Below are 27,592 nucleotides of genomic sequence, written 5' to 3' on the forward strand. Positions count from 1 at the left end.
CTCCAGAGAGCCTTATCAGGGCTGTGCAGCTGCATGAGGAGGAAATGGGGAAACGAGCTTGTCAAAAAGTCTTCTTTGGGTTGGGTCAATCTGGAAGCAGGCAAGACTATATCCCAGACTTGACATCAGTGGCCCAAGGAAGAAATCAAACAGCGAAGGTCAAGGGAAGAAAATCCTTAAAGCAGCGATTCCTAAAATTGAGAGCTGGGGTTCAGTTTGCAGTATTTTTTGCTCTATAAGACTCACTTTTCCCCTCCTAAAAAGTAAAGGGAAATGTGTGTGCGTCTTATGGAGCGAATGCAGGTTGTGCAGCTATCCCAGAAGCCAGAACATCAAGAGGGATTGCTGCTTTCGCTGCACAGCGATCCCTCTTGCTGTTCTGGCTTCTAAAATTCAGAATATTTTTTTTCTTGTTTTCCTCCTCCAAAAACTAGGTGCGTCTTATAGAGCGAAAAATACGGTACTTTCAAAACCCCCCAAACATTTGCTTCTACATGTTTCCTGTTTCCTCCTTCCCTTAAAATTAGGGGACTGTGCAATGCTCAATTCCAAAATTCCCAGAAGTCCCTAAATGTTCTTCAAATGGTGTGTGAGAAATGGGCTTGCCCCAAAAATCTTTTGTACGTGCTCCATTGCAAGCACAGAAAACCTTGCAAAAACACTTGAAGTTAGGGATGGGGAATACATTTTGTCCCATTGGAATTTTAATGCAAACCCACCAGGCTTCCTGAAGCAGTCATGCAAACCATTGCACGGCTATACTTTGAAATCCAGACTTCTCTGAATTTTGCAGTTCAGTTCTCCAACCAAGGGGCAAGAGAAACGGGAGGCGGGGGTTTGCTTCTGGCAGGAACTCCTGTGGGGAGTGTGGGAACTTGTAGTTTCACTCCCTTCCCACTGCCCCCTACGTTATCACCTCCCACTTCTCCTGCCCAGGTAAGTTTTGTGGCCCTGAAGGGGCAGAGGAACTGAGCGGTGGTAGCAAAGGGTAAAAGGTAAAGGTAAAGGGACCCCTGACCATTAGATCCAGTCGTGGCCGACTCTGGGGTTGCGGCGCTCATCTCGCTTTACTGGCCGAGGGAGCCGGCGTACAGCTTCCAGGTCATGTGGCCAGCATGACTAAGCCGCTTCTAGCGAACCAGAGCAGCGCACGGAAATGCCGTTTACCTTCCCGCCAGAGCGGTACCTGTTTATCTACTTGCACTTTGATGTGCTTTTGAACTGCTAGGTTGGCAGGAGCAGGGACCGAGCAACGGGAGCTCACCCCGTCGTGGGGATTCGAACCACGGACCTTCTGATCGGCAAGTCCTAGGCTCTGTGGTTTAACCCACAGCGCCACCCGCATCCCGGTAGCAGAGGGGGTGGCTGCCAAACTTGTGGGTTGAGTGGGACCTGCTTCACATACACCCACTAGTGGGAAATGGATCTGTTTCATTTCCTGTGGCATCCCTCTTTCTTTCCTTTCAATTCTGAAATGCAAAAGGGACGCTTCAACAGCACATGCGTTATACAACACACAACCTCCTGTGGAATGCCCTCACTCAGTCTCCCTCGCTATTAGCGTTTGGGATAAATAAGGAACATTCCTGCTTACTCAGACAGCTGAGGGCTCAAAGTCCTGTCACCGGCAACCCTGAAATTGGGTGGTTGCTTTTAGGAGCTTTTAACTGTTTTTTGAAGGTTGTTTGTGGAATTTTAAACTGCATTGTATTATTATTATTATTATTATTATTAACAAAAACAAAAACAATATTTTAATTTATATCCTGCCCATCTGGCTGGGTTTCCCCAGCTACTCTGGGTGGCTTGCAACATACAGTGGTACCTCTGATTTTGAACGTAGTCCATTCCAGAAGACCGTTCAAGTTCTGAAACATTTGAAAACTGAAAACTAGCCGACAGCTAGGCCTCAGGATCTTGCACTCAGCAGAAGCTGCACAGCATGTTCGATTTCCAAGGCGTGTTCGAAAACTGAAGTGTTTACTTCCAGGTTTACGGCATTCGAAAACTGAAATGTTCATCAGTGGAGACGTTTGAAAACCGAGGTACCACTGTATATAAAAACATAACATCACACATTAAAAAACAGACTATCCTATACAGTCGTACCTCTGCTAATGTATCCCTCTGGATATGTAAACTTTGGGATGCAAACGTGGCAAACCCAGAAGTATTTTTCTGGGTTTCGCCACATGCTCATGCGCAGAAGCGCTAAACAGCACCGCACGCATGCGCGGAAATGGTCCTCCAGTTGCGAATTCCTCAGGATGCAGCCGAACCTCTGGAACGGATCCTGTTCGCAACCGGAGGTACCACTGTGCAAACAACAAACAAACCAATAAATCGATAACAGCAATAACAGTAGTTACAGGTAGGTAGCCTTGTTGGTCTGCCATAGTTGAAACAAAATAAAAAAATTCCTTCCAGTAGCGCCTTAGAGACCAACTACCGTATTTTTAACTCTATTGGATGCAGTTTTTCCCCTCCAAAAATTGAGGGGAAATGTGTGTGCGTCCTATGGAGCGAATGCAGGCTTGTGCCATAGCCGCGTGCAACCCCTCCGGCAGGGAGAGGCTGCACGGGGCTATGGCTTCTTTAGCCCTGCGCAGCCTCTCCCGGGAGGGAGAGGCTGCACGGGGCTAAAGGGGAAGCCAAAACAGCGAGCGGGATCCATCCCGCTCGCTGCCTTGCCTTCTTCCATAGCTGCACGCAACCCCTCCGGCAGGGAGAGGTTGTGTGCAGCCTGTATGTTGCTCTTTGGGGCTGGGGGGGATTTTTTTCCCTTGATTTCCCCCCCTAAAAACTGGGTGCGCCCTATGGTCCAGTGTGCCCTATGGTGTGAAAAATACGGTAAGTTTGTTATTGGTATGAGCTTTTGTGTGCATGCACACTTTAGGGAAGCTTTTAATGTTTGATGTATTGCTGTATTTTAATATTTGGTTGGAAGCTGCTCAGAGTGGCTGGGGCAGCCTAGCCAGATGGGCAGGGTATAAATAAATTATTATTATTATTATTATTATTATTATTATTATTATTATTATTCAGCAATAACAATAACAGCAGCAGCAACAATAACAGTAACAATAAGAACAAGAACAAGAATAATAAACAGCTTACGGTTATACCCAAATTAAAATAACCACCAAACCCAATTAAACAGTTAACCAGCCCAACAAAATCAAAACAGAGGAACCAAAATTAGAACCATTTAAAACATTTTTTAAAAATTGAGACACTTGCCCCAACCCAAGACTTGTTCCAGCAATGTCCCTCTGGCATCCCAGGAGCCTCTTTCACCTGTTCAAGGTGAGTCTGGGCCAGGTGGAAATGGACCTTGTGGCAGGGAGTGGTCTTCCTTCCCGTAGAGCGGCAATGTATTGGTATTGACGTGTTCGCTGCTGTGAGGGGAGGGCAGGATATGCAATTAATAAATATATAAGAATAAAAGAAACGAATTCCCTGCTGTCCTGCGAAGTTCCAGAAGCGAGTGGCCTGCTGACGTGTTCTTCTCCTCAGGATCACCACGATATGCTGCTGGAGATAGAGAGAGATAAGGCCATCACGGACAAAGTCATCCTCATCCAGAAAGTGGTCCGTGGATTTAAGGACAGGTAGGAAGTTTGGCTGGAGACAACAGCTCTTACTAACATTTCTTCTTTTTATTTATAATAAATTTTCATTAGATTTTCCACAGTGATAACACAAACCACAAAGCAAAATGATACACAAAAACAGAAAAAGAAAAGGAAGAAAGAAGGGGGAACAATAAACAGATAAACAATAACAACAAACATAATTCTTCACAAATCCAACCTTTTAAACATCTTGGTTGACTTCCTCAAATCCCTCCCTTCTAAGTTTCCTTGTAATTAAAGGTAACAGCTTTCCAATATCATTATTAAACTAAAACAATTTCCAATTATAGTCCATCTTATTCACTTTTCTTAACATTCTAAATCCCATTTATTTAATTATAACTTAATTTAATCCTAGGCCTATTTGTTTCTTTCAAGTAATTTCTAATTTTTTATATTACAATAATTATTCAAATAGTCCTTGAATTTCCTCCAGTCCTCTTGCAACTCCTCTTCTTTCTGGTCGTGGATTCTTCCAGTCAGGTCAGCTAGCTCCGAAAAGTCCATCATCTTCATCTGCCAATCTTCCACTGTTGGTAGTTCTTGTGTTTTCCAATTTTTAGCAAGTAATATTCGGGCCTGGCATGCTCTGGTCCATGGGGTCACGAAGAGTCGGACACGACTAAACAACAACAACAAAAATATTCGGGCAGCCGTTGTGGCATACAAAAATAATTTAACATCTTTCTTGGGCAATTCTAAACCTGTTATTCCAAGAAGAAAGGCCTCTGGTTTCTTAATAAATGTATATTTCAGCATTTTTTTCAATTCATTATAAATCTTGGGACAAGTCCACCACATATGGAAAAAAGTACCTTCTTTTTCTTTACATTTCCAACAAAGGTTATCACTATTGCTCTCTCACCAACATTTCTTCGTGGTGAAGCCACTGCGGTTCCCGTAGGTATAAAAAGTGGGCAAGGAGGGAAACGGATTTCTTCACCTTCAGGCGAAGATTATGCATGGGCAGACTTAATGATACTTGGAATGTATTTGTCGAAACCATAGTGCCACATAGATTAACTTATAAACAATATGTTTATCCATCCACATATATACTATATAGTTTTGTAGCGTTGAGTACATTTTTTGTTATTTTGTTATTGCCGTTTTCCTCTGTTTTTTAAAAAATGTTTCTAATGTATTCTCTTCCTCTCTTCTCGTTTTCGATTCTTTCCTTCTTTTCCTTCTTTATTTACTTTAATTTACTATAAACACCTCAATTTTATTTTTTAAAACAATTAAAAATCCCTGAGCTTGCGAAACATCTTTAATCGGTCTCCTTAACCAGAGAGGGCATAGCAAACAAACAGGGCGTCTTTCCACCTTGAACCGCTTGGGTTGTTAGCAAACTTGGCCACCTAACTGCTCATCCCTGACTCCAGATCAATTATGCACAAGTTGAAAAATGCGGGACAGAAGAGATCTCTGATAAAACAAGACAAGAATAAAATATGAGAAAATACGTCAAGATACGGTACGGCAAATGACTGAGGGGGGAGGGAAAAAAACTTTCCTCTTTTTTTTATGTGATTAAACAAGAATCCCCTCCCCTAATGAGTCAGAAATGTCGTTTTAAGGATTTAAGCTGTGGATTTAAGGCTGTGTGGAGATAAACTTTTGAACCAAAGCAATGTTTCAAGACAAATCTGGAAAGTATAAGAGTTTTGGAATGACGCAGTTAAAAATGCCGTCGCCATTTTGGGAAGCACTGTCGGAGGTCTTGAGTCTGGGAGGAGAAAGAGAGAAACAAAGCTGTTTATATATCGTGGATTAACTCCTCAGTGGGACTTAAGAGCGACAACTGCGTAAATTATGATGGAAAGAGCGATGTTATCTATGAAGGAGATGATATATGGAAACCATCTGGACTTGGATTGCAAGAACGGGAAATTCACACAGGATTATTATATTTGTGTTTATCGGCTTAAGGAGACTATCAGAAGAGATCGTAAAGAAAAAAGAGAAATTATATGAACAAGATATGATGTGGAAACAGCAAGATAAGACTGGATAGAATTATGAACTCTGTTTGGACTGATTGGGACTGATTTGGACATTAACGCAGTAGCAAGAAGATGATTAGAACCCCCCTTTGGATCTTGAAGTATGGGTCCCCCCAACAAAATTTAAAATTTGGCTTTGTAATTCGGAATTTATGTGATGTGATTTAATTTGATGTGATTGGCCAGTTAATAAAAATTATTATTAGAAAAAAGAAAAATGCGGGTCCCCAAGCCTATCCTCAGGGGACCCCACTTTCTATATGCCTCATCTATCGGAAGGACTGCCTGTTTATTCCTACTGCCTTTCCGAAACAAGGCACAAGATGAAACAGAGCGCCACCCTTTGAATTTTGCGCTAACAGATTGAGGCTGAATCCTGACAAGACAGAAGTACTGTTTTTGTGTTTTTTTATTTTATAATAATATTTATTAATTTTATAAAACAAAAATCAACATAGATAACAACATAATCTTTCTCATTAGCCACATTTCATTCACATCTTTGGACTTCCTCACATCTCTTGTTCCTGCTTTCTAAACACATAGATTTTTCTAGCAAATTATTCACTTAATTCAGTTTATATCATGTAATTATCCAATATTGTATATCAAATCTTAGAATTTAATTCACTCTAATTCTAGCATATCGTTCATCCAAAATTTATCTTTTCTTTCAATCACATTTAGATTTATATTCTTTGTTACTAATTTGTTGGAGCCATCTTATTCCGGATCTTACATCTTTCTTAACATTCATACAGTTTACAGTATTTTTGTAAATAGTCCTTAAATTTCTTCCAATCCTCCTCCACTGCTTCTTCTCCCAGGTCTCGGATTCTGCCAGTCATCTCTGCCAATTCCATATAGTCCATCAGTTGCATCTGCCATTCTTCCAATGTGGGCAAATCTTGAGTTTTCCAGCTTTTAGCGATGAGTATCCTTGCTGCTGTTGTGGCATACATAAAAAAGGTTCGGTCCTTCTTTTGCACACTCTGGTCAACAATGCCCAAAAGGAAGGCCTCTGGTTTCTTAAGGAAGGTATACTTAAATACCTTTTTCAGCTCATTATATATCATTTCCCAGAAAGCCTTCACTCTAGGACAAGACCACCAGAGGTGAAAGAATGTTCCTTCAGCTTCTTTACACTTCCAACATTTATTGTCAGGCAAATGGTATATCTTTGCAAGCTTGACTGGGGTCATGTACCACCTGTATATCATTTTCATAATATTTTCCTTCAAAGCATTACATGCGGTAAATCTCAGACCTGTAGTCCATAACTTTTCCCAGTCAGCAAACATGATATTGTGCCCTATGTCCTGTGCCCATTTTATCATAGCTGTTTTAACCGTTTCATCCTGTGTATTCCATTTTAGCAGCAAGTTATACATTCTTGAAAGTATCTTAGAGCTGGGTTCTAACAGTTCTGTTTCTAACTTTGATTTTTCCACCTGGAATCCTATCTTTTTATCCAACTTAAAAACTTCTTTAATCTGAGCATAATGTAGCCAATCTCGCACTTTATCTTTTATTTTCTCCATACTCTGCAACCTCCAATTATCTCCATCTTTTTCTATTCTTTCCCAATATTTTGGCCATTTGGCCTCCATATTGAGTCTTTTCGGGGCCTTAGCCTCCATTGGTGATAACCACCTTGGGGTTTTGTTTTCCAGTAAGTCCTTATATTTTATCCAGACATTGAATACTGCTTTTCTGACAACATGGTTCTTAAAAGCCTTGTGTATTTTAACCTTGTCATACCACAAATATGCATGCCGTCCAAAAGCATTGTTGAATCCTTCCAAATCTAAAACATCCGTGTTTTCAAGAAGTAGCCAGTCCTTCAACCAGCAGAAAGCTGCTGATTCATAGTACAGCTTTAAGTCTGGCAGGGCGAAGCCCCCTTTTTCTTTAGCATCAGTTAATATCTTAAACTTAATTCTGGGCTTTTTGCCCTGCCAGACAAATTTAGAAATATCTCTCTGCCACTTCTCAAAACACCCCATTTTGTCCACAATCTGTAGAGTTTGAAACAAAAATAACATTCTTGGCAATACATTCATCTTAATAGCAGCAATACGTCCTGACAAGGAAAGTTTCAATCTTGACCAAATTTCTAAATCCCTTTTAATTTCAGACCAACATTTTTCATAATTATCTTTGAATAAGTTCCTGTTTTTGTCTGTTATGCTTACCCCTAGGTATTTTACTTTTTTAACCACATTTAATTCTGTCTCTTTCTGAAACCTTTCTGATTCTGAAGGGGTCATATTTTTTTCCAAAACCTTGGTTTTTTGCTTGTTGAGTTTAAATCCCGCCACCCGACCAAACTCATAAATCAATTGCAATACCCTTTTGGTGCTGGGCTCTGGCTCCTGTAAGGTCAATACTAGGTCATCTGCAAATGCTTTAAGTTTATATTGTTTCGCTCCGACCTGAATACCCTCCACCAACCGGTCTCCTCTGATCATATTTAAGAGCACTTCCAGGACCGATATAAATAACAAAGGGGAGATAGTCAAAACAAAACAAATTCCTTCCAGTAGCACCTTAAAGACCAACTAAGTCAGTTCTTGGTATGAGCTTTCGTGTGCATGCACACTTCTTCAGATACCTGGAGGTATCAGGTATTCAGGTATCTGAAGAAGTGTGCATGCACACGAAAGCTCATACCAAGAACTGACTTAGTTGGTCTTTAAGGTGCTACTGGAAGGAATTTGTTTTGTTTTGACTATGGCAGACCAACACGGCTACCTATCTGTAAAGGGGAGATAGGACAACCTTGTTGTGTTCCTTTTTCAATATTAAACTCTTCCGTCACCACATTGTTCACTATCAATTTTGCCTTCTGCTCCGAATAAATTGCCTCTATCCCATTCTCAAACCCCCGCCCCACTCCCATTCCTTCCAGGTTTTTCTTCATAAACTTCCAAGAAATATTATCAAAGGCTTTCTCCGCGTCTATAAATATCAGAACTGCTTTTGTGTTGATATTTGTCTGCAAGAGTTCCAAAATGTCAATAATGTTTCTTGTGTTTGCAAACAAATGTCTACCTGGGAGAAAGCCTGCTTGGTCCTTATGGATCACTTCATTTAACACTTTTTTAAGTCTGCTTGCTAAAATGTCTGCGAATATTTTGTAATCCACATTCAGGAGGGAGATGGGGCGGTAATTCTTGAGTTGTGTCTTTTCGGTTTCTAGTTTAGGTATCAATGTGATGAAGGCCTCTTTCCACGACTCTGGTGCCTTCTTCCCTTCCATGATTTCATTACAAACCTCCATTAGTGGGTGCATCAAATAGTCTTTCAATGTCTTATAATACTTGGAGGTGAGACCATCTGGTCGACAGAAGTACTGTTTTTGGGGGGACAGGAGGCAGGCAGGTGTTTATATCATTGTGACCTGCCCATGGACTTTATGGTGGGAGGCAGATAAGAAATCGAATAAACCAATGTCAAAGTGGAACAGGCCTATACCCCTAAAAATGGCTTTGGGGATAGTTAATGAAGTGAGACCTTTTTCCCTACACCTTTGAGTTAATATGTAAAGGAACGGGTCAGCAAAAACAATTGTTCAGGCTTCTTGCTCAAGAATAAATTTCTTATTTGTTCTTTGGACCCTTGTTTCCTGAAAGCGCCTGCTCTCGAAGGTTTGAATTCGGTCAAAGATTGCTTCCCCTTTCAGCATCCAAACACCAATGGAGCAATGCTCTATAGACATGAGGGTACAATTTGTTTCCTGTTTGATTGTTGTTAGCCGCCCTGAGCCCAGCTTCGGCTGGGGAGGGCGGGATATAAATAAAAAATATTATTATTAGTAGTAGTAGTAGTAGTAGTAGTAGTAGTAGTAGTTTTAATGTGAAATCAGAAAGGTGCTTTGAATGAGATTGTGAGCTGTACGTGACAATAGAGCGATTGTATTTGTCCACCTCTCTGAGGTAATCCATAAAGAATTGCGTTTCTTCCTGGGTCAGGGCTTAAAAACAAAGAGTGCACGAGGAGAAAAATGGATTGTAATTGTCTCTTCCCCAGGTCCAATTTCCTGAAAGTGAGGAATGCAGCTCTGATGATCCAGCGGACCTGGAGGGGGCATAATTGTCGAAGAAATTATGATGCTGTAAGTATGCCTGAAGCATATAGGATCCTGGACCGATTGCCTAACCAGCGGCGGAGCAAGCTGATCAGGCACCTGGATAGTGCGCATACCCTGTGCCCAGGGGCGGGGCCAGCGGGCAAACCGTTTGGGGCAGCACGGAGCCTGCGGGCGCCCAAGCCACCGCATCCCTCCCAGGAGAGATGCGTGACTCGGGCTCACTGCAGGCCCCGTGGTGAGTGTTGCCTGGCCTTTTGTCACCCCCCTCAGTGGTGACACCCGGGGCAGTCCGCCCCCACTGCACCTCCCTTCCTTCTCCCCGCGGCCCAGTCCCCTGCATTCTTTGCTTCACCCATGCTACCACTGTTCGCATTAGAGCTCAAAACCACAGTGCCCAGGACTTGCCAATCATTATAAATCCCCGCGACAGGGTGAGCTCCCTTTGCTCAGTCCCTGCTCCTGCCAAACTAGCAGTTCGAAAGCACGTTGAAGTGCAAGTAGATAAATAGGCACCGCTCCAGCGGGAAGGTAAACGGCATTTCCATGCACTGCTCTGGTTCGCCAGAAGCGGCTTAGTCCTGCTGGCCACATGACCCGGAAGCTGTACGCCGGCTCCCTTGGCCAGTTAAACGAGATGAGCGCCGCAACCCCAGAGTCGTCCTCAACTGGACCTAATGGTCAGGGTCCCTTTACCTTTTTAAATGACCCTCCATTCGCCATACATCTTACCCAAGTTGCCCCTCCCCCATTCTCACTCTTCTCCCCAGCCCCCCCCTCACTCACCAAACCCCCATTCCCCTTGGACTCCATCAACCCTCCTCCAACCCATTCCTCTTACAGCTCCCTCTCTCCTCTCTCAGGTCACCCAAACTTCTTCTTTTTTAAAATCATTTTTATTAAGCTTTCCATTTTAACAATCCAATCAAATCACATCAAATATTCCAAATTATACATATGCATATCAGATAATCCAAATATTCTGCTGAATTATAATTTTTTTATTATTGGGACTTCCCATGCTTCAAGTTTGGGGGGCTCTGATCATCTCATATCTCTGCTGCTTTTAATAGTCATCTCCAATGGTTCCTCTAATTCTTCCTGTTGTTAACCTTCCTTCTTTCACGGCCTCTGAGTTGTTCCCACAAGCGAGTTGAAATAAGCAATGATGTGTTTCTGTGTGGATTTTATGTGTATGATACCCCTCTGTGCATTTGCGGCATCTCCTCACACGCTGGTATTACTGCCAAATCAATCCAAAAGTCTTTTTGCTGCTGGCAGCCGCCTCATGTCACCCAAACTTACAACTCACCCAGAGCCTGCGGGCGCCCAAACCACCTTGTCACTCCCAGGAAAGATGCGTGGCTCAGGCACTCTGCAGGCCCCGCGGTGAGTGAGGCCCAACATTTTGTCAGCCACCGTCAGTGGTGACACCCAAGGTGGCCCGCTCCCACCGCACCCCAATTCCTCCGCCCCTGTGCCTACCCAGCCCAGGATTGCCTATGGCTGACTAGCCATGGCTCCCCAAAGTCTCAGCATGGTCTAGATCAAGACTGAGACAACCCACAATGTGTCTTCACCACCCCCCAGGCTGAATTGCACCTTTAGAACACAGGTGCTCCTCAAGACTACAGCAGGGATGGAAATAATGAATGGGGTAAGGGATGTGGGTGGCGCTGTGGGTTAAACCACAGAGCCTAGAAGGTCGGCGGTTCGAATCCCCGCGACGGGGTGAGCTTCCGTTCCTCGGTCCCAGCTCCTGCCAACCTAGCAGTTTGAAAGCACACCAAAGTGCAAGTAGATAACTAGGTACCACACTGGTGGGAAGGTAAACGGCATTTCCATGCGCTGCTCTGGTTCACCAGAAGCGGCTTAGTCATGCTGGCCACATGACCTGGAAGCTGTACGCCGGCTCCCTTGGCCAATAAAGCGAGATGAATGCCGCAATTCCAGAGTCGGTCATGACTGGACCTAATGGTCAGGGGTCCCTTTACCTTTAACTTAAGGACCCATAGCTTAGTGGAAGAGCATCTGCTTTGAATGCAGAAGGCCGCAGGTTCGATCCCCGGGTTAATTTAGATCAGTGTGCTTTATGTCAGTTGTTTGCATGTAGGAATTGCTCTCTGAATTTCCCCCCCACCCCAACAGATGAGGATCGGCTTCCTGAGGCTGCAAGCCCTCTACCGCTCCCGCAAGCTGCACAAGAGGTACCACATGGCCCGCAAGCGCATCATCGAGTTCCAAGCCAAGTGCCGGGGGTTCTTGGTGCGCAGAGCCTTCCGCCATCGCCTCTGGGCTGTCTTCACCATCCAAGCCTACGCCAGGGGCATGATCGCTCGACGCCTGTATAAGCGGTTGAAGGGAGAGGTAAGTGTGCTTCTTGCGTTGCCCCTAAAGGCCACCCTGAGGCGTATTTCTATTTTTTTAATTTACTAGGGTCTGCTCCCCTGCTCGCTCCCCTCGCCAGCCCTGCCTCCCCTCTTTCCCCACACCTGGCCAACCCCAGAGCACCTCCCCTCCATTAAACATCTCGCCTGGGCCACCTGCTTACCCACGCTGCTTGCTCACTCACTCAGTTGCCTGCCTGCTGGTCTGACCTTACACTGAACTGCAGCGTGACGACCACCTTACATGTTTGTTTATATAGAAAGATACCTTATTCATCCTTCACTATAAGGTCCCAAGGTGGGCCACAAAAACATATATCAGTCACAAAAACAAATACAACTGTTCCAAATGGAACAGAAAAATAGTAATTTAATGAAAGAGGTGCATCTCATAAAACAAAAATGCATTTCAGTTCAGCGGAGTATATTGTTGGGAGGGGCTGTGAAGCTGAATGGTGTCTGTGATAGATATTTTAGGTATGGGATATCCTAGGATTTGATGAGGGCCGGCGTGGTGTTTTAGTTTTAGTACGTTTCCGAGCACAATTCAAAGTATTGCTGCTGACCTTTAAAGCCCTAAACAGCCTCGGTCCAGTAGACCTGAAGGACCGTCTCCATCCCCATTATTCAGCCCGGATGCTGAGAGCCTTCTGGCGGTTCCCTCGCTGCAAGAAGCTAAGTTACAGGGAACCAGGCAGAGGGCCTTCTCAGTAGTGGCACCCGCCCTGGGGAACGCCCTCCCACCAGATGTCAGAGAGAAAAACAACTACCAGATTTTTAGAAGACAACTGAAGGCAGCCCTGTTTAGGGAAGCTTTTAATGTTTAATAGGTTTATTGTATTTTAATACTCCTTTGGAAGCCACCCAGAATGACTGGAGAAACCCAGCCAGATGGGCGGGGTATAAATGAGTAGTAGTAGTAGTAGTTAGGGTTGAACTAGGACCTGGAGGAGCCAGGTTCTGTGACCCACTTGGTCACAGAACCGTAGAATTGTACAGTTGGAAGGGGCCCGAGGGTCATCTAGTCCAACCCCCTGCAATGAAGGAACCACAGCTAACCCACTCCTCCTGGTACCCACTCCTCAGTGTCCAGTCAAGTCCCTGACATCTGCCCCCACTTCATGGGTGATTCCCGCCCCCTAAAACAAAATTGCTTTCCGTTCCACCAGGGGAAAGATATTGAGTTTACATACCTTCTGTCCAGCGGAGAGAAAATTAGTTGGGGAAAGGAAAAGTTGGGTGCTCAGATGGTTTGTGGGGAAAGCATGTCCCCCCCACTACAGTTGTCATCAAATGCCAAGTCACCACAGCCTTCATTTCATATGTCTCCTGCCTCATATCTTTTTTAAAAAATGATTTTTTAATTAAGTTTTCCACTTTTATCACGATCACATTTTGTTGCATAATTCTATAACTTAATACATTACTCTATAAGAGCATCGACCTCCTTCCCTCCCCCTTTCTGACTTCTACACATCTTTCTGTATATTTCGCATTTCTATAAAGCCACTCCCGACATAAGGAGGGGGGGTTGCGGGCTCACGCCCCACCTACAGCCCCGCGGGACTTGGGAATCCCGGGATTCATCATTCACCACGCCAGCCAATCGGCTGGCGGTGGGGGCGGGCTTAGAAGAGTGCATTTAAGGTCGGGGCAGCCCGTGCTCGCCCCTTTCTTTTCTTTCTTTCTTTTCTTTCTATAATCATGTTTACCTTCTATCTTATTACAACTTTTCACCTTGTTATCGGTAAATCTGTTCCTTACATTTACATTACAAAACATTTCAGTTCAAACCTACAAACGTTTTCAGATGTTTACAATTAGTATAAATTTGTTCCAGTCCTTTCGAAACAGTTCGTCACGCTGATTCCGGATCTTCTCCATCAACTTGGCCATCTCTACATACTCCACCATCTTCTCCTGCCAATCTTCCAGTGTTGGAAGTTCCTGCTCTTTCCATTTTTGTTCATTTCATATGTCTCCTGCCTCATGTCTAGCTTGTTCTCCCTGGTTGCCATTTACCTTCTAAACTGCAGGCTGGGTAATGAATGGAGCAACCCATTCAAGCAGTGGTTCTTGACTAGGACCCTCGTACCTACAGGACCGCCTCTCCCGATATGCCCCACGGAGGACCTTAAGGTCCATAAATAATAATAATAATAATAATAATAATAATAATAATAATAATAATAATAATATATTATTTATACCCCGCCCATCTGGCTGAGTTTCCCCAGCCACTCTGGGCGGCTCCCAATCAGTATTAAAAACAGCAACACCCTAGAGGTCCTGGGCCCTAAGGAAGTCAGATTAGCCTCAACCAGAGCCAGGGCCTTCTCAACACTGGCTCCGGCCTGGTGGAACACTCTGTCTCATGAGACCAGGGCCCTGCGGGATCTGATTTCTTTCTGCAGGGCCTGCAAGTTGTTCTACCTGGCCTTTGGCTTAGAATCAGTTTGATTCCCTCCTCCTTTTTCTTTTTCCTTTCTCCTCCTATGATGAGATTGCTCCCTAATTGTTTTAATGTTGTATCTTAATCTTTTAAATTGTATTTTAATCAACTTGTTTTTATTATTGGTTGTTAACCGCCCTGAGCCCGGTCTTGGCTGGGGAGGGCGGGATATAAATAAAAATTATTATTATTATTGTTATTATTATTATTATTATTATTATTATGATGATGATGAATTTCCTTCCCCCAGTACCGCCGCCGCCTGGAAGCAGAAAAACTCCGCCTGCTGGAAGAGGAACGCCTGAGGAAGGAGATGAGTGCCAAGAAAGCAAAAGAGGAAGCGGAAAAGAAACACCAAGTGGGTTGACGCTTATGCTCTGTGTCCCTTTCTTTTATGGCGCAGAATCCACCATTCCTGGGTGTCCCTAGGTCTCATATTAGTTGACACAGCCCTTAAGAACTTGGGACTGGAAGAAGAGTTTGGATTTGATATCCTGCCTTTCACTCCCTTTAAGGAGTCTCAAAGCGGCTAACATTCTCCTTTCCCTTCCTCCCCCACCACAAACACTCTGTCAGGTGAGTGGGGCTGAGAGACTTCAAAGTAGTGTGACTGGCCCAATGTCACCCAGCAGCTGCATGTGGAGGAGCGGAGACGCGAACCCGGTTTCCCAGATTACGAGACTACTGCTCTTAACCACTACACCACACTGGCTCTCCGGAATACATTGAGGGCTTCCAAGGTGGTGTAGGGGTTAGAGTCTTGGACTAGGACCTCAGAGTAAAGGGCAAAGGGACCGACTCTGGGGTTGCGGCGCTCATCTCGCTTTACTGGCAGAGGGAGCCGGCGTACAGCTTCCGGGTCATGTGGCCAGCAGGACTAAGCCGCTTCTGGCGAACCAGAGCAGCACACGGAAACGCCGTTTACCTTCCTGCTGGAGTGGTACCTATTTATCTACTTGTACTGGCATGCTTTCGAACTGCTAGGTCGGCAGGAGCAGGAACCGAGCAACGGGAGCTCATCCCGTTGAGGAGATTCGAACTGCCATCCTTCTGATTGGCAAGCCCTAGGCTCTGTGGTTTAACCCACAGCACCACCCGCGTCCCTAGGACCTCAGAGACCAGGGTTCAAATCCCTGCTCGGGCGTGAACAAAGCTCGCTGGGTGGCCTTTGGGACGGTCACGCCTTCTCAGCCTAACCTACTTTGCAGGGTTGTTGTGTGGGTAAATGGAGGAACAGGAGAACCATGTTCAACACCTTGAGCATCTTGGAGGGGGGAAATAAATGCAACCCATAACTTGAAATAGCTTATACGAGTGTTTCCCAAACTTACAATAATCATATACCCCTTTTGAGAGATTGGTCTCACCTCTTCTCGGTCAAAGATAATTTGGGGGTACTTTGAATAGAGCTATTATATCTAGGCCAGAGAAAATATGGGGCTCATTTGTTAATGTATAATGAAAGTTACACAAATATACTATATATATATATATATAAATAATTTTTTAAAAAAAGAATGGAAGAAGAAACAATAAAAACCAACAAACATTCTGATAGGGCAGCAAAGATATAGATGGTGGATTCGTGCCAGTCTGAAATGTGTGTGTGTGTGTGTGTGTGTGTGTGTGTACACTAGTGAAGAAAGCACATTTTTATTGCTTACTACTTGGGTATTGAAGTTTTCTTTACAAAATGGTACAAGGGTCATTCTGGAGGCATGGGCGGTTGTGTGATTCTGTGACCCTCCAGATGTTTCTGGATTCCAGGGCCCTTCATCCCTAACCACTGGTCATGCTGGCTAATGCATATGGGAGTTGGAATCCAACTGCTTCTAGAGAGCACCAGGTTTCCCTCTCAACTTAATAAAATATCAGGTTTGCCAAAACCTTCCTTAATCAGTAGCACTGGACCCTTCTGCCCTGTTGTCTGCAATTTGGTTTCACTGCTTTAAATGGTGTTTTCCATTTTCCATACTGCAAACTGCTTTGAGATTTCTTCATCTCTATTTTTATCAATAAACAAAATACACCAAATATAAAGAGCATGAAGAAATACTGTTATAGGAGGTTGAAAGAAGCATAAGCTTGGAATTCTTATTCCAAAGCAGTACAAGAAAACCACCCGATTTTCTATAGTTCTGTTAGGCTGATTTGTATTATTCTTTGTAGTAAGCTAGCTTAATCATATTTACTTTGGTCCAAATTTTTTCAGTCCATTCAGATATAGTAGGAGATATGCCCCCTCTTCATTTTTTAAGCTATTTTAAAATTTATTTTAATGTAAGTGGTAATTTATTTATTTTTCAAATAATCTTTATTAGTTTTTCAATTAGATACTCCACATACACATATTGTATTACATATTACATTTATACTTGCTCTTCAGAGCTGACTTCCCTCTTTCCTTCTTCTGGTTTTTTATATCACATATAATTTTATTGCATTTCATTTTATTTATTGTTATTTTCCATATTTAGTGTATCCATAAACAAATAAGTCCTCATGTTTATACAGTTCTTGTCTGTCTGTATTCATTTACCACTACTGTTAGTTATATTAGTTTCCTTATACATTTTGCTTATACATTTCATTATCCATCACTTTTCTTAATCTTTCCTGTTATGAGGTTTGTTTCCAATTCTGCTGGTTTTACTATTTCATCTTATCTTTCCTAGATACAACACACATTTTCCCCATTCTTTTTGAAATGTTCCCTCGCCCTGCTGTCGAATTGCCCCGTTAGTTTGGCTATTTCTGCATATTCCATTACCTTCTGTCGCCATTCTTCTACTGTTGGTAATTGCTGCTGTTTCCAATGGTGGTGCCATTGATTTGCCTAGACCATTGTCTCTTGGCAAGAAATGGTGGCCCCGGGATTTTGTGTTGCGACGACTGAGCAAAATCTTTTGCCTGGCGCCCCTGTGCCTCTCGGATCGTGGTTACTCATTGCCACAGCTCTCTCTTAGATACGCCTGGCCCAGCTGGCTCGGGAAGACGCAGAAAGGGAAGTAAAGGAAAAAGAAGAAGCCCGGCGCAAGAAGGAACTCTTGCAGAAAATGGAAAAGGCCCGGAACGAACCCGTCAATGACTCCGACATGGTGGACAAAATGTTTGGCTTCCTGGGAACCACGTCGTCTTTTCCTGGCCAAGAAGGGCAGGCCCCCAATGGGTTTGAGGTAACTGGAAGGAGACATTAACACACACACACCCCGCACTCCATATCACGGCTCTGCTAGCATGTTTAGGAAGCAGCTTCCCCAACTTGGTGCCCTCCAGATGTTTGGGACTACAATTGCCATCTTCCCGATCCAGCGCCAAGTTGGGGCGATGCTGGTTTAGAGAAGCAATGTATCAAATTACCGTACTTTTTCGTGTATAAACTATGCTTTTTCCTTTAAAAATCCTGCTAAGAAGTGGGGGTCGTCTTATACATGGGTAGCGCATATGGTTGGCCTTTGATTGGTTGCTGCTGAGGCTGTCAGTGGCTATTGTGCATTTTATTGGTTGCTGCGTCAGTGGGTGGTGCTGATTGGCTGGCGCTCCGGCAGCTGTGCGGGTGACTGGCAGCTTGTGCCAGCGATGGGACAGACGGGAGGTGGATTTAGTGATCCATCTGGGTGAGCGATTTCAGCAATCCCCCCTAAAAAAAGCTCCACAAAAAAGTTCAACAACTCTGGGCAATCCTCCGCAAAAAAGCTCAATAACACTGTGCCATCTCCCCTCCATTTTCTTAAATTTGAGTCCCCCAAAATAGTTGGCGTCTTATACATGGGGGCGTCTTATACACGGAAAAATACAGTAAGCTTAGGAAGCATCTTCTTCCAGCCCAAAAGCCATCCAGAGTTGATGGTGATTTGTGGGAAGTGGGGAGAGCCAACATCGTGTGTGGGATGTCCCGACGTCGGGAAGAGCTGGTGGCCACATGGCTTCAATGGCCAGCAGCTCCTCCTCTTTCTCCTCCTTCGTTTGGCTCCACGATTCGCCTCCATGCTTTTTGGACCTTGGAGGGGCCCAGCCCACACACCCAAATTATTCAGGGGGCCCAAAAGGGTTCATCTCCCAAGACCTGGTGCCCCTGACCCAGACTGAACCATGTTAAATCTCTGCTGGTTCCCTCCCCAGGATCTCGAGAGGGCACAAAAAGAGTTGGAGGAAGACGACCTTGAAACAGCCTTGCCCTTGCCAGAGGAGGAGGAAGAGGACCTCTCAGAGTACAAATTCGCCAAGTTTGCCGCTACGTACTTCCAGGGCACGACCACACAAACATACATACGCCGGCCCCTCAAGCAGCCGCTCCTGTACCACGAGGATGAGGGAGACCAGCTGGTGAGTCTGTGTGAACAGCTCTGGAGAAGAGCAGTAATGGTTGTGTTAACTAGCCCTCTGAAACCAGTAGTGGTTGTGTGAACTGGCCCTGGGAATCTTACCTGATTTTGTCCACTCCTGGTTTTCCCCGCAAGCTTTCTTCACCTTGGCTGTGAGTCCTGAAAGACCTGCTCCCTGCCTTGCAGGCCTTTTTTCCATCTAGAGGACACGGCCTGGACTGACTCCAACTACAAAATCTGAGACTGCTGAACAGAATATTGGCCTGGGAGGGCGTTGTAAAGGGGCGTTGTTGCTGTTACCATATTTTTCGCTCTATAGGATGCACCGGACCATAGGACGCACCTTGTTTTAGAGGGGGAGAACAAGAAAAAAAAAATCTCCCCCTCTCTGCTCAGCACCCCTTCAGCGAAGTGACAGGAGAAACGGAGCCCCTTACATTTCTCCTCCCACTTTGCTGAAGGGGCACTGCACAGCTCTCCCTCTCTGCTGAAGCCAGGAGAGCCTTGCTATCCAGGCTTCAGTGAAAGGAACCCGAAGCCTGCGGAGCGCAGCGGGAACTCGCGCTGCGCTCCGCAGGCTTCAGGTTTCTTTTGCTGAAGCCGGGAGAGCACCGACCCCTCTCGCTCTACAGGGTTCAGTGAAAGCAACGCGAAGCCTTCGGAGCGCGGCGGGAGCGCTCCCCCTGCGCTTCGGAGACTTTGCGTTGCTATCACTGAAGCCAAGGAGCCTGCATTCGCTCTATAGGACGCACACACATTTCCCCTTAATTTTTGGAGGGGGAAAAGTGCGTCCTATAGAGTAAAAAAAAAAAAAACGGTAAATTTTTGTACCTTTATCTTTGATCTTATGATTTATGTGGGACTTGTTCAATTTGGTTGTGTACTTCTTGAAATTTTGTTTACTGCTCGTGAGTACTTTTGTCATTTTTTTAGTCACATAACTTTTTGATATTTTGCAAGCTGCTTTCAGCACAGTTCTAACGTTGGAAAGGGGGCGTACAAATAAAACGATTGATTGATTTCAGCAGTCTAATTTAGAAGGGAGGGGAAAGGCTGTTGTTGAAGAAAGTATGGAAGTCAGAATCCTTGGTGATCCATTTGGAGATCTGCCTCTTCTGGCCCCAGCAAGGATAACTGACAAATTGATGATTACGGTTCTTTTTTAAAAACAACAGGCAGCCCTTGCGGTGTGGATTACGATTCTTCGCTTCATGGGTGACCTTCCTGAGCCCAAATACCACACAGCAATGAGCGATGGCAGCGAGAAAATCCCAGTGATGACCAAAATTTATGAGACCCTGGGGAAGAAGACATACAAAAAAGAACTTCAAGCTCTACAAGGCGAAGCAGAGGTAAGAGGCAGGGTAGCAGAAATGTGTTTAATACCAGTGGATGGTATAAAGGAGGAGTTAAATGAATAAAAACCAACCTATTAGAATTTAAGGAGCCACAAGACTCTCTGCTGTAGTCAGTGAGAATTTAGTTCACAAAATGCAAGTTGAGATCTCAGTTTTTATCTAAGGTTGAATTTCATTTTGCTGATTCTTTCTATGGTGGTCTTTTGTATGGGTGAGGTATAAATAATAAAGTTGTTGTTGTTGCTGTTCCCTCGGCCAATAAAGCGAGATGAGCGCTGCAACCCCAGAGTCGGTCACGACTGGACCTAATGGTCAGGGGTCCCTTTACCTTTTAATGCACAGGGACACGGGTGGCGCTGTTGGTTAAACCACAGAGCCTAGGACTTGCCGATCAGAAGGTCGGCGGTTCGAATCCCCGCAACGGGGTGAGCTCCTGTTGCTTGGTCCCTGCTCCTGCCCACCTAGCAGTTCGAAAGCACGTCAAAGTGCAAGTAGATAAATAGGGAGGGTAAACGGCATTTCTGTGCGCTGCTCTGGTTCTCCAGAAGTGGCTTAGTCATGCTGGCCACATGACCCGGAAGCTGTAAAGCGAGATGAGCGCCGCAACCCCAGAGTCGGTCACGACTTGACCTAATGGTCAGGGGTCCCTTTACCTTTTAATGCACTTTGACGTTCTGGTTGTGATGCACTCTACAGACATAATATTGAGAGCCTTTTCTCCTTTTTTGGTGCTAATCTCACATCCAAAGAGAAACCCATGAAGCTATTATTGGCACATTTATAAGGCACTGCAGTTTAAAAATTGAAAGCACTGGATTTTTCTTATCTGGTCCTATCTCATGGTAAACCTGAGAGGCACATGGTGTTCTCATTGTACTGCCCAGGGAGGTGAGGCTCATCTCAGTGCGCTATGCAAGACTTCTTAAATGACTTGGGGAGAAATCACTTTTTGGAGCCTCACTTTCCCAAATTTGCAAAACGGGAGTGCCAGCTGCCCTGCAGGGTTGGCATAATCCGAACCCAGACCTCCCAAACCCATGCACAGCACTGCATTATGCACATGGAATCAGTTCTCTCGAGCTCAGTTGGCAGAGCGTGGGACTCGTCATCTCAGGGCTGTGAGTTTCAGCCCCACGTTGGGCAAAAGTTTCCTGCATTTCTAGGGGGTTGGTCTAAATGACCCTTGAGGTCACTTCCAGCTTTACAGTTCTATGAAATAAGACTGTTCCTCTTGCCTTTGCAGAGCGCTCACATAGACAGCCACAAGAAGAACAGCGTGCGGCACAAGCTGGTCTCCTTGACCCTCAAGAAGAAATCCAAGCTCACTGAAGAGGTGAGCAAAAGTTATTTGCAGCATGGAAAGCATGAGTTCTCTGTTAGCAGTCCAACATCTGGACCCCTTGGTCAGCTGCCGTGGCTCCCAATGCCCTGGCAAGGCCTATCAGCGCATACCCAGGGATGCCACTTGGATACAGGCTGGGTGTTCATCAGTATGCGGATGATACCCAGCTCTACCTCTCTTTCAAATCTGAACCAGTGAAGGCGGTGAAGGTCCTGTGTGAGTGTCTGGAGGCGGTTGGAGGATGGGTGGCGGCTAACAGATAGAGGTTGAATCCTGACAAGACAGAATTACTGTTTTGGGGGGACAGGAGGCAGGTGGGTGTGGGGGACTCCCTAGTCCTGAATGGGGTAACTGTGCCCCTGAAGGACCAGGTGCGCAGCCTGGGAGTCAATCTGGACTCACAGCTGTTCTTGGAGGCGCAGGTCAATTCTGTGTCTGGGGCAGCTGTCTACTAGCTCCATCTGGTATGCAGGATGAGACCCTACCTGCCCTCAGACTGTCTCACAGGAGTGGTGCATGCTCTAGTTATCTCTCTCTTGGACTACTGCAATGCGCTCTATGTGCTCAATGCGCCACTACCGAGAAGGCCCTCTGCCTGGTTCCCTGTAACTTGGCTTCTCGCAATGAGGGAACCGCGAGAAGGCTCTTGGCGCTGGACCTCAGCGTCCGGGCAGAACGATGGGGGTGGAGACATTCCTTCTGGTCTACTGGGCCGAGGCCATTTAGGGCTTTCAAGGTCAGCACCGACACTTTGAATTGTGCTCAGAAATGTACTGGGAGCCAATATAGGTCTTTCAGGACCGGTGTTATGTGGTCTCGGCGGCCGCCACCCAGTCACCAGTCTAGCTGCCGCATTCTGGATTAATTGCAGTTTCCGGGTCACCTTCAAAGGTAGCCCCATGTAGAGCGCATTGCAGTAGTCCAAGCGGGAGATAACTATGCAAGACTATGCAGAAATCAGCACCTTGGAGAGAGGACAAGGGGTGGTTTCAGGACCACGGAGAGTGCTCCTGCAGCTGAGATCAAGCATCCAATTGCCTCAGCAATGTCCTGGCTGCGTATTAGAGCAGAGCTAGGTTGTCAAGGTCCCTACCCCTCAGTCTATATGTGGGCGGGAGTTAGGGAGGAGGGGGGGATGATGCCTCGTTCACACATCTCACAGGTTAACTCCTTCCCTCCCTCTGTTTTGTTAGGTGACCAAGCGTCTTCACGATGGTGAGTCCACTGTCCAAGGCAACAGCATGCTAGAGGACCGGCCTACCTCAAATTTGGAAAAGCTCCATTTCATTATTGGTAATGGCATCCTCAGGCCAGCATTAAGGTTAGATATTAGTATGAAAAAGAAGAAACATTCTGTATGGGCATTAAAATGGTCACGGGCCTTCTCTAGGGATAAGGAGGAAGAATTAGATTCAGTTTGCATTTAAAGGAGAAACTTCGTAATTCACACTTTCCGAAACAATATGCAAACTGAAACAGACGGCCTTTGAAATTTGCACGTTTCCAAATATTGCAAAGCAGTTTCCCCACAATGTAATGTGTGCAAAGATGTGCAGATGGAGGTAAAGAGTGCCTAAAAATGCATTATATGACAGAAAATGACATACAAAAAATGCATTATATGACAGAAAATGGCTTTGCTAATATGTGTATATTAGGCAAAATTGCATATGCAAATGTTAGGAATAATTTGCACTGCAATGCTGATAAATTTTTCATGAGGATTCACACTTTCTGAATCAAACTGTGATCTGAAACACAGCTAGCCTTCAAAATTTCCTATTTATCCAAATTTTGTGATGCAGTCCTCCTCCAAGCAAATAATGTGTATGAATGCATAGATAGATGAGAGAGAGAGAGAGATGATTGATAGATAGATGATAGATATAGTTGATGGAGAGAGAGAGAAATGATAGATATAGATGATTAGATAGATAGATAGATAGATAGATAGATGATAGATAGATAGATAGATAGATATAGATGATAGATATAGATAGATAGATAGATAGATAGATAGATAGATAGATAGATGATAGAGATAGATAGATAAATAGATAGATAGAGATAGATAGATAGATAGATAGATAGATAGATAGATAGATAGATAGATGATAGATAGATATAGATAGATGGATGATAGGGTGTGTGTGTGTGTGTGTGTGTGTGTGTGTGTGTTTAAAAATAAACATTGCTGGGAAGTAACCTTAAAAATGTGAAGGGATTGCTATCAAAAATGCATATATTATTAGAAACTTGCACCAAAATTCATAAGGACTTTAAAAATAAAAACCTTAAACTGATGCAGAAATGTGGAGAAGTATAGATTGGAAAAATTGGCAGATTTGTCCGTCTCTTAAAGTATCTTATACACTATCCCAACTGGGATCTCCAAAAAGAGACTTTCGTGCCCTGTTCTTCTGCAACTTCTGTGGGGGTTTTCTGTATTTGATCCTACCAAGTTAGCTTTCTCCAACCCGGTGCCCTCCAGATGCTCCTGAACTTTAACTCCCATCAGCCCCAGTCAGCACAGCGAATGGACAAGGTTGATGGGTATTGCAAGATGGGGACGGCTGAGCCAAGAGATGCTCTGTCCATTGTTTCCACCTGTGCACAAGCCTGTCTGCAAGAAGCACTTCTCCTTAGCGCTTGCAAATGGATTCTGTCCGTGGGGGAACTTGAGAGTTATGTTCCAAACTTCCTGCTCTTCCTCCGGCAGGGATGAAATTTATTGCCAGATCTGCAAACAGCTGACCCAGAACCCTTCCAAAAGCAGCCATGCCCGAGGGTGGATCCTTGTCTCCTTGTGTGTGGGCTGCTTCGCCCCTTCAGAAAAGTTTGTCAAGGTAATGTTGAATCTTGGTTGGAATTGTTGTTCTACCAGAGAAGAATGGCAGGTGAAGTTGATGGACTATGCCGAAATGGCAAAAACGACTGGAAGAATCAGAAATCAGGAAAACCAAAATTTTAATAAGGAATGGGGGGAAATTTATAACTTATCTTTGTAAGGCCATTGCAAACAGTTAAAATTGTTAGTAGGATTGGAATATCATTTGTAGTTTTATGGTGAATTCTGGATACAACGCAGAGGTATAAGATTTGGGTAAAAGATGCAGGAGGAAATGATTAATAATAGGACCCACAAAGGGGAGGATGGAAGTCCAGGAGATTCCTTGGAATCTTGTTTTTATGATTTATGTTCAACATTTGACTGTAAAATTGTAATCTGAAAAACCAAATAAATGAAATTCAATAAGACTACTTAAAAACAAAAAGGAATTGTGTAACTGGGAAAGTCCACTTCTCATATTAGGTTTTCAGGAACGTTTTGGCGCTTTTAACTTTTTCTAAAATTGCTATGATGCAAAGCCACCTCCCTGTTTTATTTATTTATTTTGCGGAATGGAGGGATGTTTTGAATGGTTGTGATACGTACCTAACTATCCTTACTGGGGAATCTTTTTTGGGGGGTAAGTTGTAACTTCTTTCTTGATTTTTTTATTTGTACTTAAGTAGGAGGACTGGTTGTTCTGTACATTCCACCTGAGAGCAGAAACACATATTTGCAACCATTCCAAAAATAAAAATTGGGGGGTGCAGGCAGGAATCAAATGTTGGACAGGAAATCGGAAGCATGAAATCAAAAACCTAATTTTTAAAAACATGGTGCTGCCAACTGTGTTTTTGAATGTTTGAAAGCCATGTGGAAGTTCTCATTGCCGTATTTTGTCTTGGCGTACAGTATTTAAGGAACTTCATCAATGGAGGGCCTCCAGGTTATGCTCCATATTGTGAAGAGAGGCTCAGAAGGACGTTTGCCAATGGGACAAGAACTCAGCCGCCAAGTTGGCTGGAACTTCAGGTAAAAAGTGCTTGATTTACGTGAACTATATTGTAAGAGCCCAATATAATCTGTAAGGTGATGTTTTCCTCTGTGAACACAAAAGCACTCTTGAGGGGACAAACATCAGAAAGTTAATATTTCCAGAACCTTTGTGGTTCTTTAGGGCCCCATCTGCATTATACATATAAAGCAGTCTTGTACCACTTTAAACAGTCATTTGTTGTTGTTGTCTTTTTGTCGTTTAGTCGTGTTTGACTCTTTGTTACCCCATGGACCAGAGCACGCCAGGCCCTCCTGTCTTCCACTGCCTCCCGCAGTTTGGTCAAACTCATGCTGGTAGCTACGAGAACACTGTCCAACCATCTCGTCCTCTGTCGTCCCCTTCTCCTTGTGCCCTCCATCTTTCCCAACATCAGGGTCTTTTCCAGGGAGTCTTCTCTTCTCATGAGGTGGCCAAAGTCTTGGAGCCTCAGCTTCAGGATCTGTCCTTCCAGTGAGCACTCAGGGCTGATTTCCTTCAGAATGGAGAGGTTTGATCTTCTTGCAGTCCATGGGACTCTCAAGAGTCTCCTCCAGCACCATAATTCAAAAGCATCCATTCTTCGGTGATCAGCCTTCTTTATGGTCCAGCTCTCACTTCCATACTTCACTACTGGGAAAACCATAGCTTTTACTATACGGACCTTTGTTGGCAAGATGATGTCTCTTAAATAGTCATAGCTTCCCCCAAAGAATCTTGGGAACTGTAGTTTGTTACAGCTTCCGGGAATCATCACCGCCACCATTATTATAATTTATAGGCTGCCCTTTATTCATCACAAGATCTCAGGGCAGTTCACAGAATACAAATACAAGATAAAAACACAGTAACCGAAACAACAAAACTATAACCACCCCCTCCCAAAAACACATTTAAAAGGCCGTAGAATATTAATCAGCCAATGGCCTGGTTGCAAAGGAATGTTTTCTCCTAGCACCTAAAATATATATAATGAAGGCACCAGGTGAATCTCCCCTATTCCCATCGCAGAGCTACAATTCCTGGATTGGTTTAACAATCTGTTTTGTTTTTTTAAAAAAATATTTTTTATTAACTGGCCAATCACATCAAATTAAATCACATCGCATAAATTCCAAATTACAAAGCCGAATTTTTAAATTTTGTTGGGGGAACCCATACTTCAAGATCCAAATCGGGATTCAGATCATCTTCTTATTACTGCGTTAATGTCCAAATCAGTCCCAATCAGTCCAGACAAAGTTCATAATTCTGTCCAGTCTTATCTTGGTGTTTCCACATCATATCTTGTTCATATAATTTCTCTTTTTCCTTTACGATCTCTTCTGTTAGTCTCCTTAAGCCGATAAGCAAATATAATAATCCTGTGTGGATTTCCCGTTCCTCCAAACTAAGTCCAGATGGTTTCCATATTGCTCCTTTGTAGATAACATCGCTCTTTCCATCATAAATTAGGCATTTGTCACTCTTAAGTCCCACCGAGAAGTTGATTTCTCTCTTTCTCCTCCCAGACCCAAGAGCTCCAACAATGCCTCCCAAAATGGCGACGGCATTTTTAACTGCGTCATTCCAAAACTCTTAGCTTTCCAGCTTCGTCTTGAAACATTGCTTTGGTTCGAAAGTTTATCTCCACACAGCCTTAAATCCACAGCTTAAGTCCTTAATTTCTGACTCATTAGGGGAGGGGATTCTTGTTTAATCACATAAAAAAAGGAAAGGCAGGTTTCCCTCCCTCACCCCTCAGTCATTTGTCGTACCGTATCTTGACATATCTTCTCATATTTTATTCTTGTCTTGTTATCAGAGATCTCTTCTGTCAGCAGTCTTTACTCCCCCTTTTTCCTTGAAGTATGTGCAATTTATCTTGTCCAAATTGGTTTTTTTGAAGATCCTTGCAACTAGCACCGCGGATCAGGGACGGCGTCCAGGAGTGCCGGAATCCCACAGGAGGGCTTTGTGCCTAGTGCCCCCACCCCCACAAATTCGGGGGTGGTATAGGGCACAGCAGGCAAGGGCCGTCCCCCCCCCACAATCCTGGGGGGGTTAAGGAGGCTAATTACCTCCATCATAGCCTCCAAATTACTTCGTATGGGTCAGAGAGATGTTATTGTCAGCCATCTTCCGATGCGCCACC

General features: G+C 44.3%; 1 protein-coding gene across 2 annotated transcripts in view; it reads left to right on the forward strand.

The window, feature by feature from the left end:
• MYO7A (myosin VIIA) overlaps positions 1 to 27,592 on the forward strand; it is a 152,073-nt gene that overhangs the window by 84,215 nt on the left and 40,266 nt on the right. For both annotated transcript variants that reach the window (XM_081860001.1, XM_081860002.1), the window contains 11 exons: positions 3,517 to 3,611; positions 9,674 to 9,758; positions 11,880 to 12,098; positions 14,821 to 14,928; positions 17,537 to 17,746; positions 18,693 to 18,896; positions 20,071 to 20,247; positions 21,497 to 21,586; positions 22,789 to 22,916; positions 24,315 to 24,441; positions 25,338 to 25,457. In XM_081860001.1, coding sequence (XP_081716127.1) covers positions 3,517 to 3,611; positions 9,674 to 9,758; positions 11,880 to 12,098; positions 14,821 to 14,928; positions 17,537 to 17,746; positions 18,693 to 18,896; positions 20,071 to 20,247; positions 21,497 to 21,586; positions 22,789 to 22,916; positions 24,315 to 24,441; positions 25,338 to 25,457 — 1,563 coding nt within the window. The remainder of the gene's footprint in view (positions 1 to 3,516; positions 3,612 to 9,673; positions 9,759 to 11,879; positions 12,099 to 14,820; positions 14,929 to 17,536; positions 17,747 to 18,692; positions 18,897 to 20,070; positions 20,248 to 21,496; positions 21,587 to 22,788; positions 22,917 to 24,314; positions 24,442 to 25,337; positions 25,458 to 27,592) is intronic.

The sequence above is a fragment of the Podarcis erhardii genome, assembly GCF_964252035.2.
Source record: "Podarcis erhardii genome assembly, chromosome: 4".
Classification (NCBI taxonomy): Eukaryota; Metazoa; Chordata; class Lepidosauria; order Squamata; family Lacertidae; genus Podarcis; species Podarcis erhardii.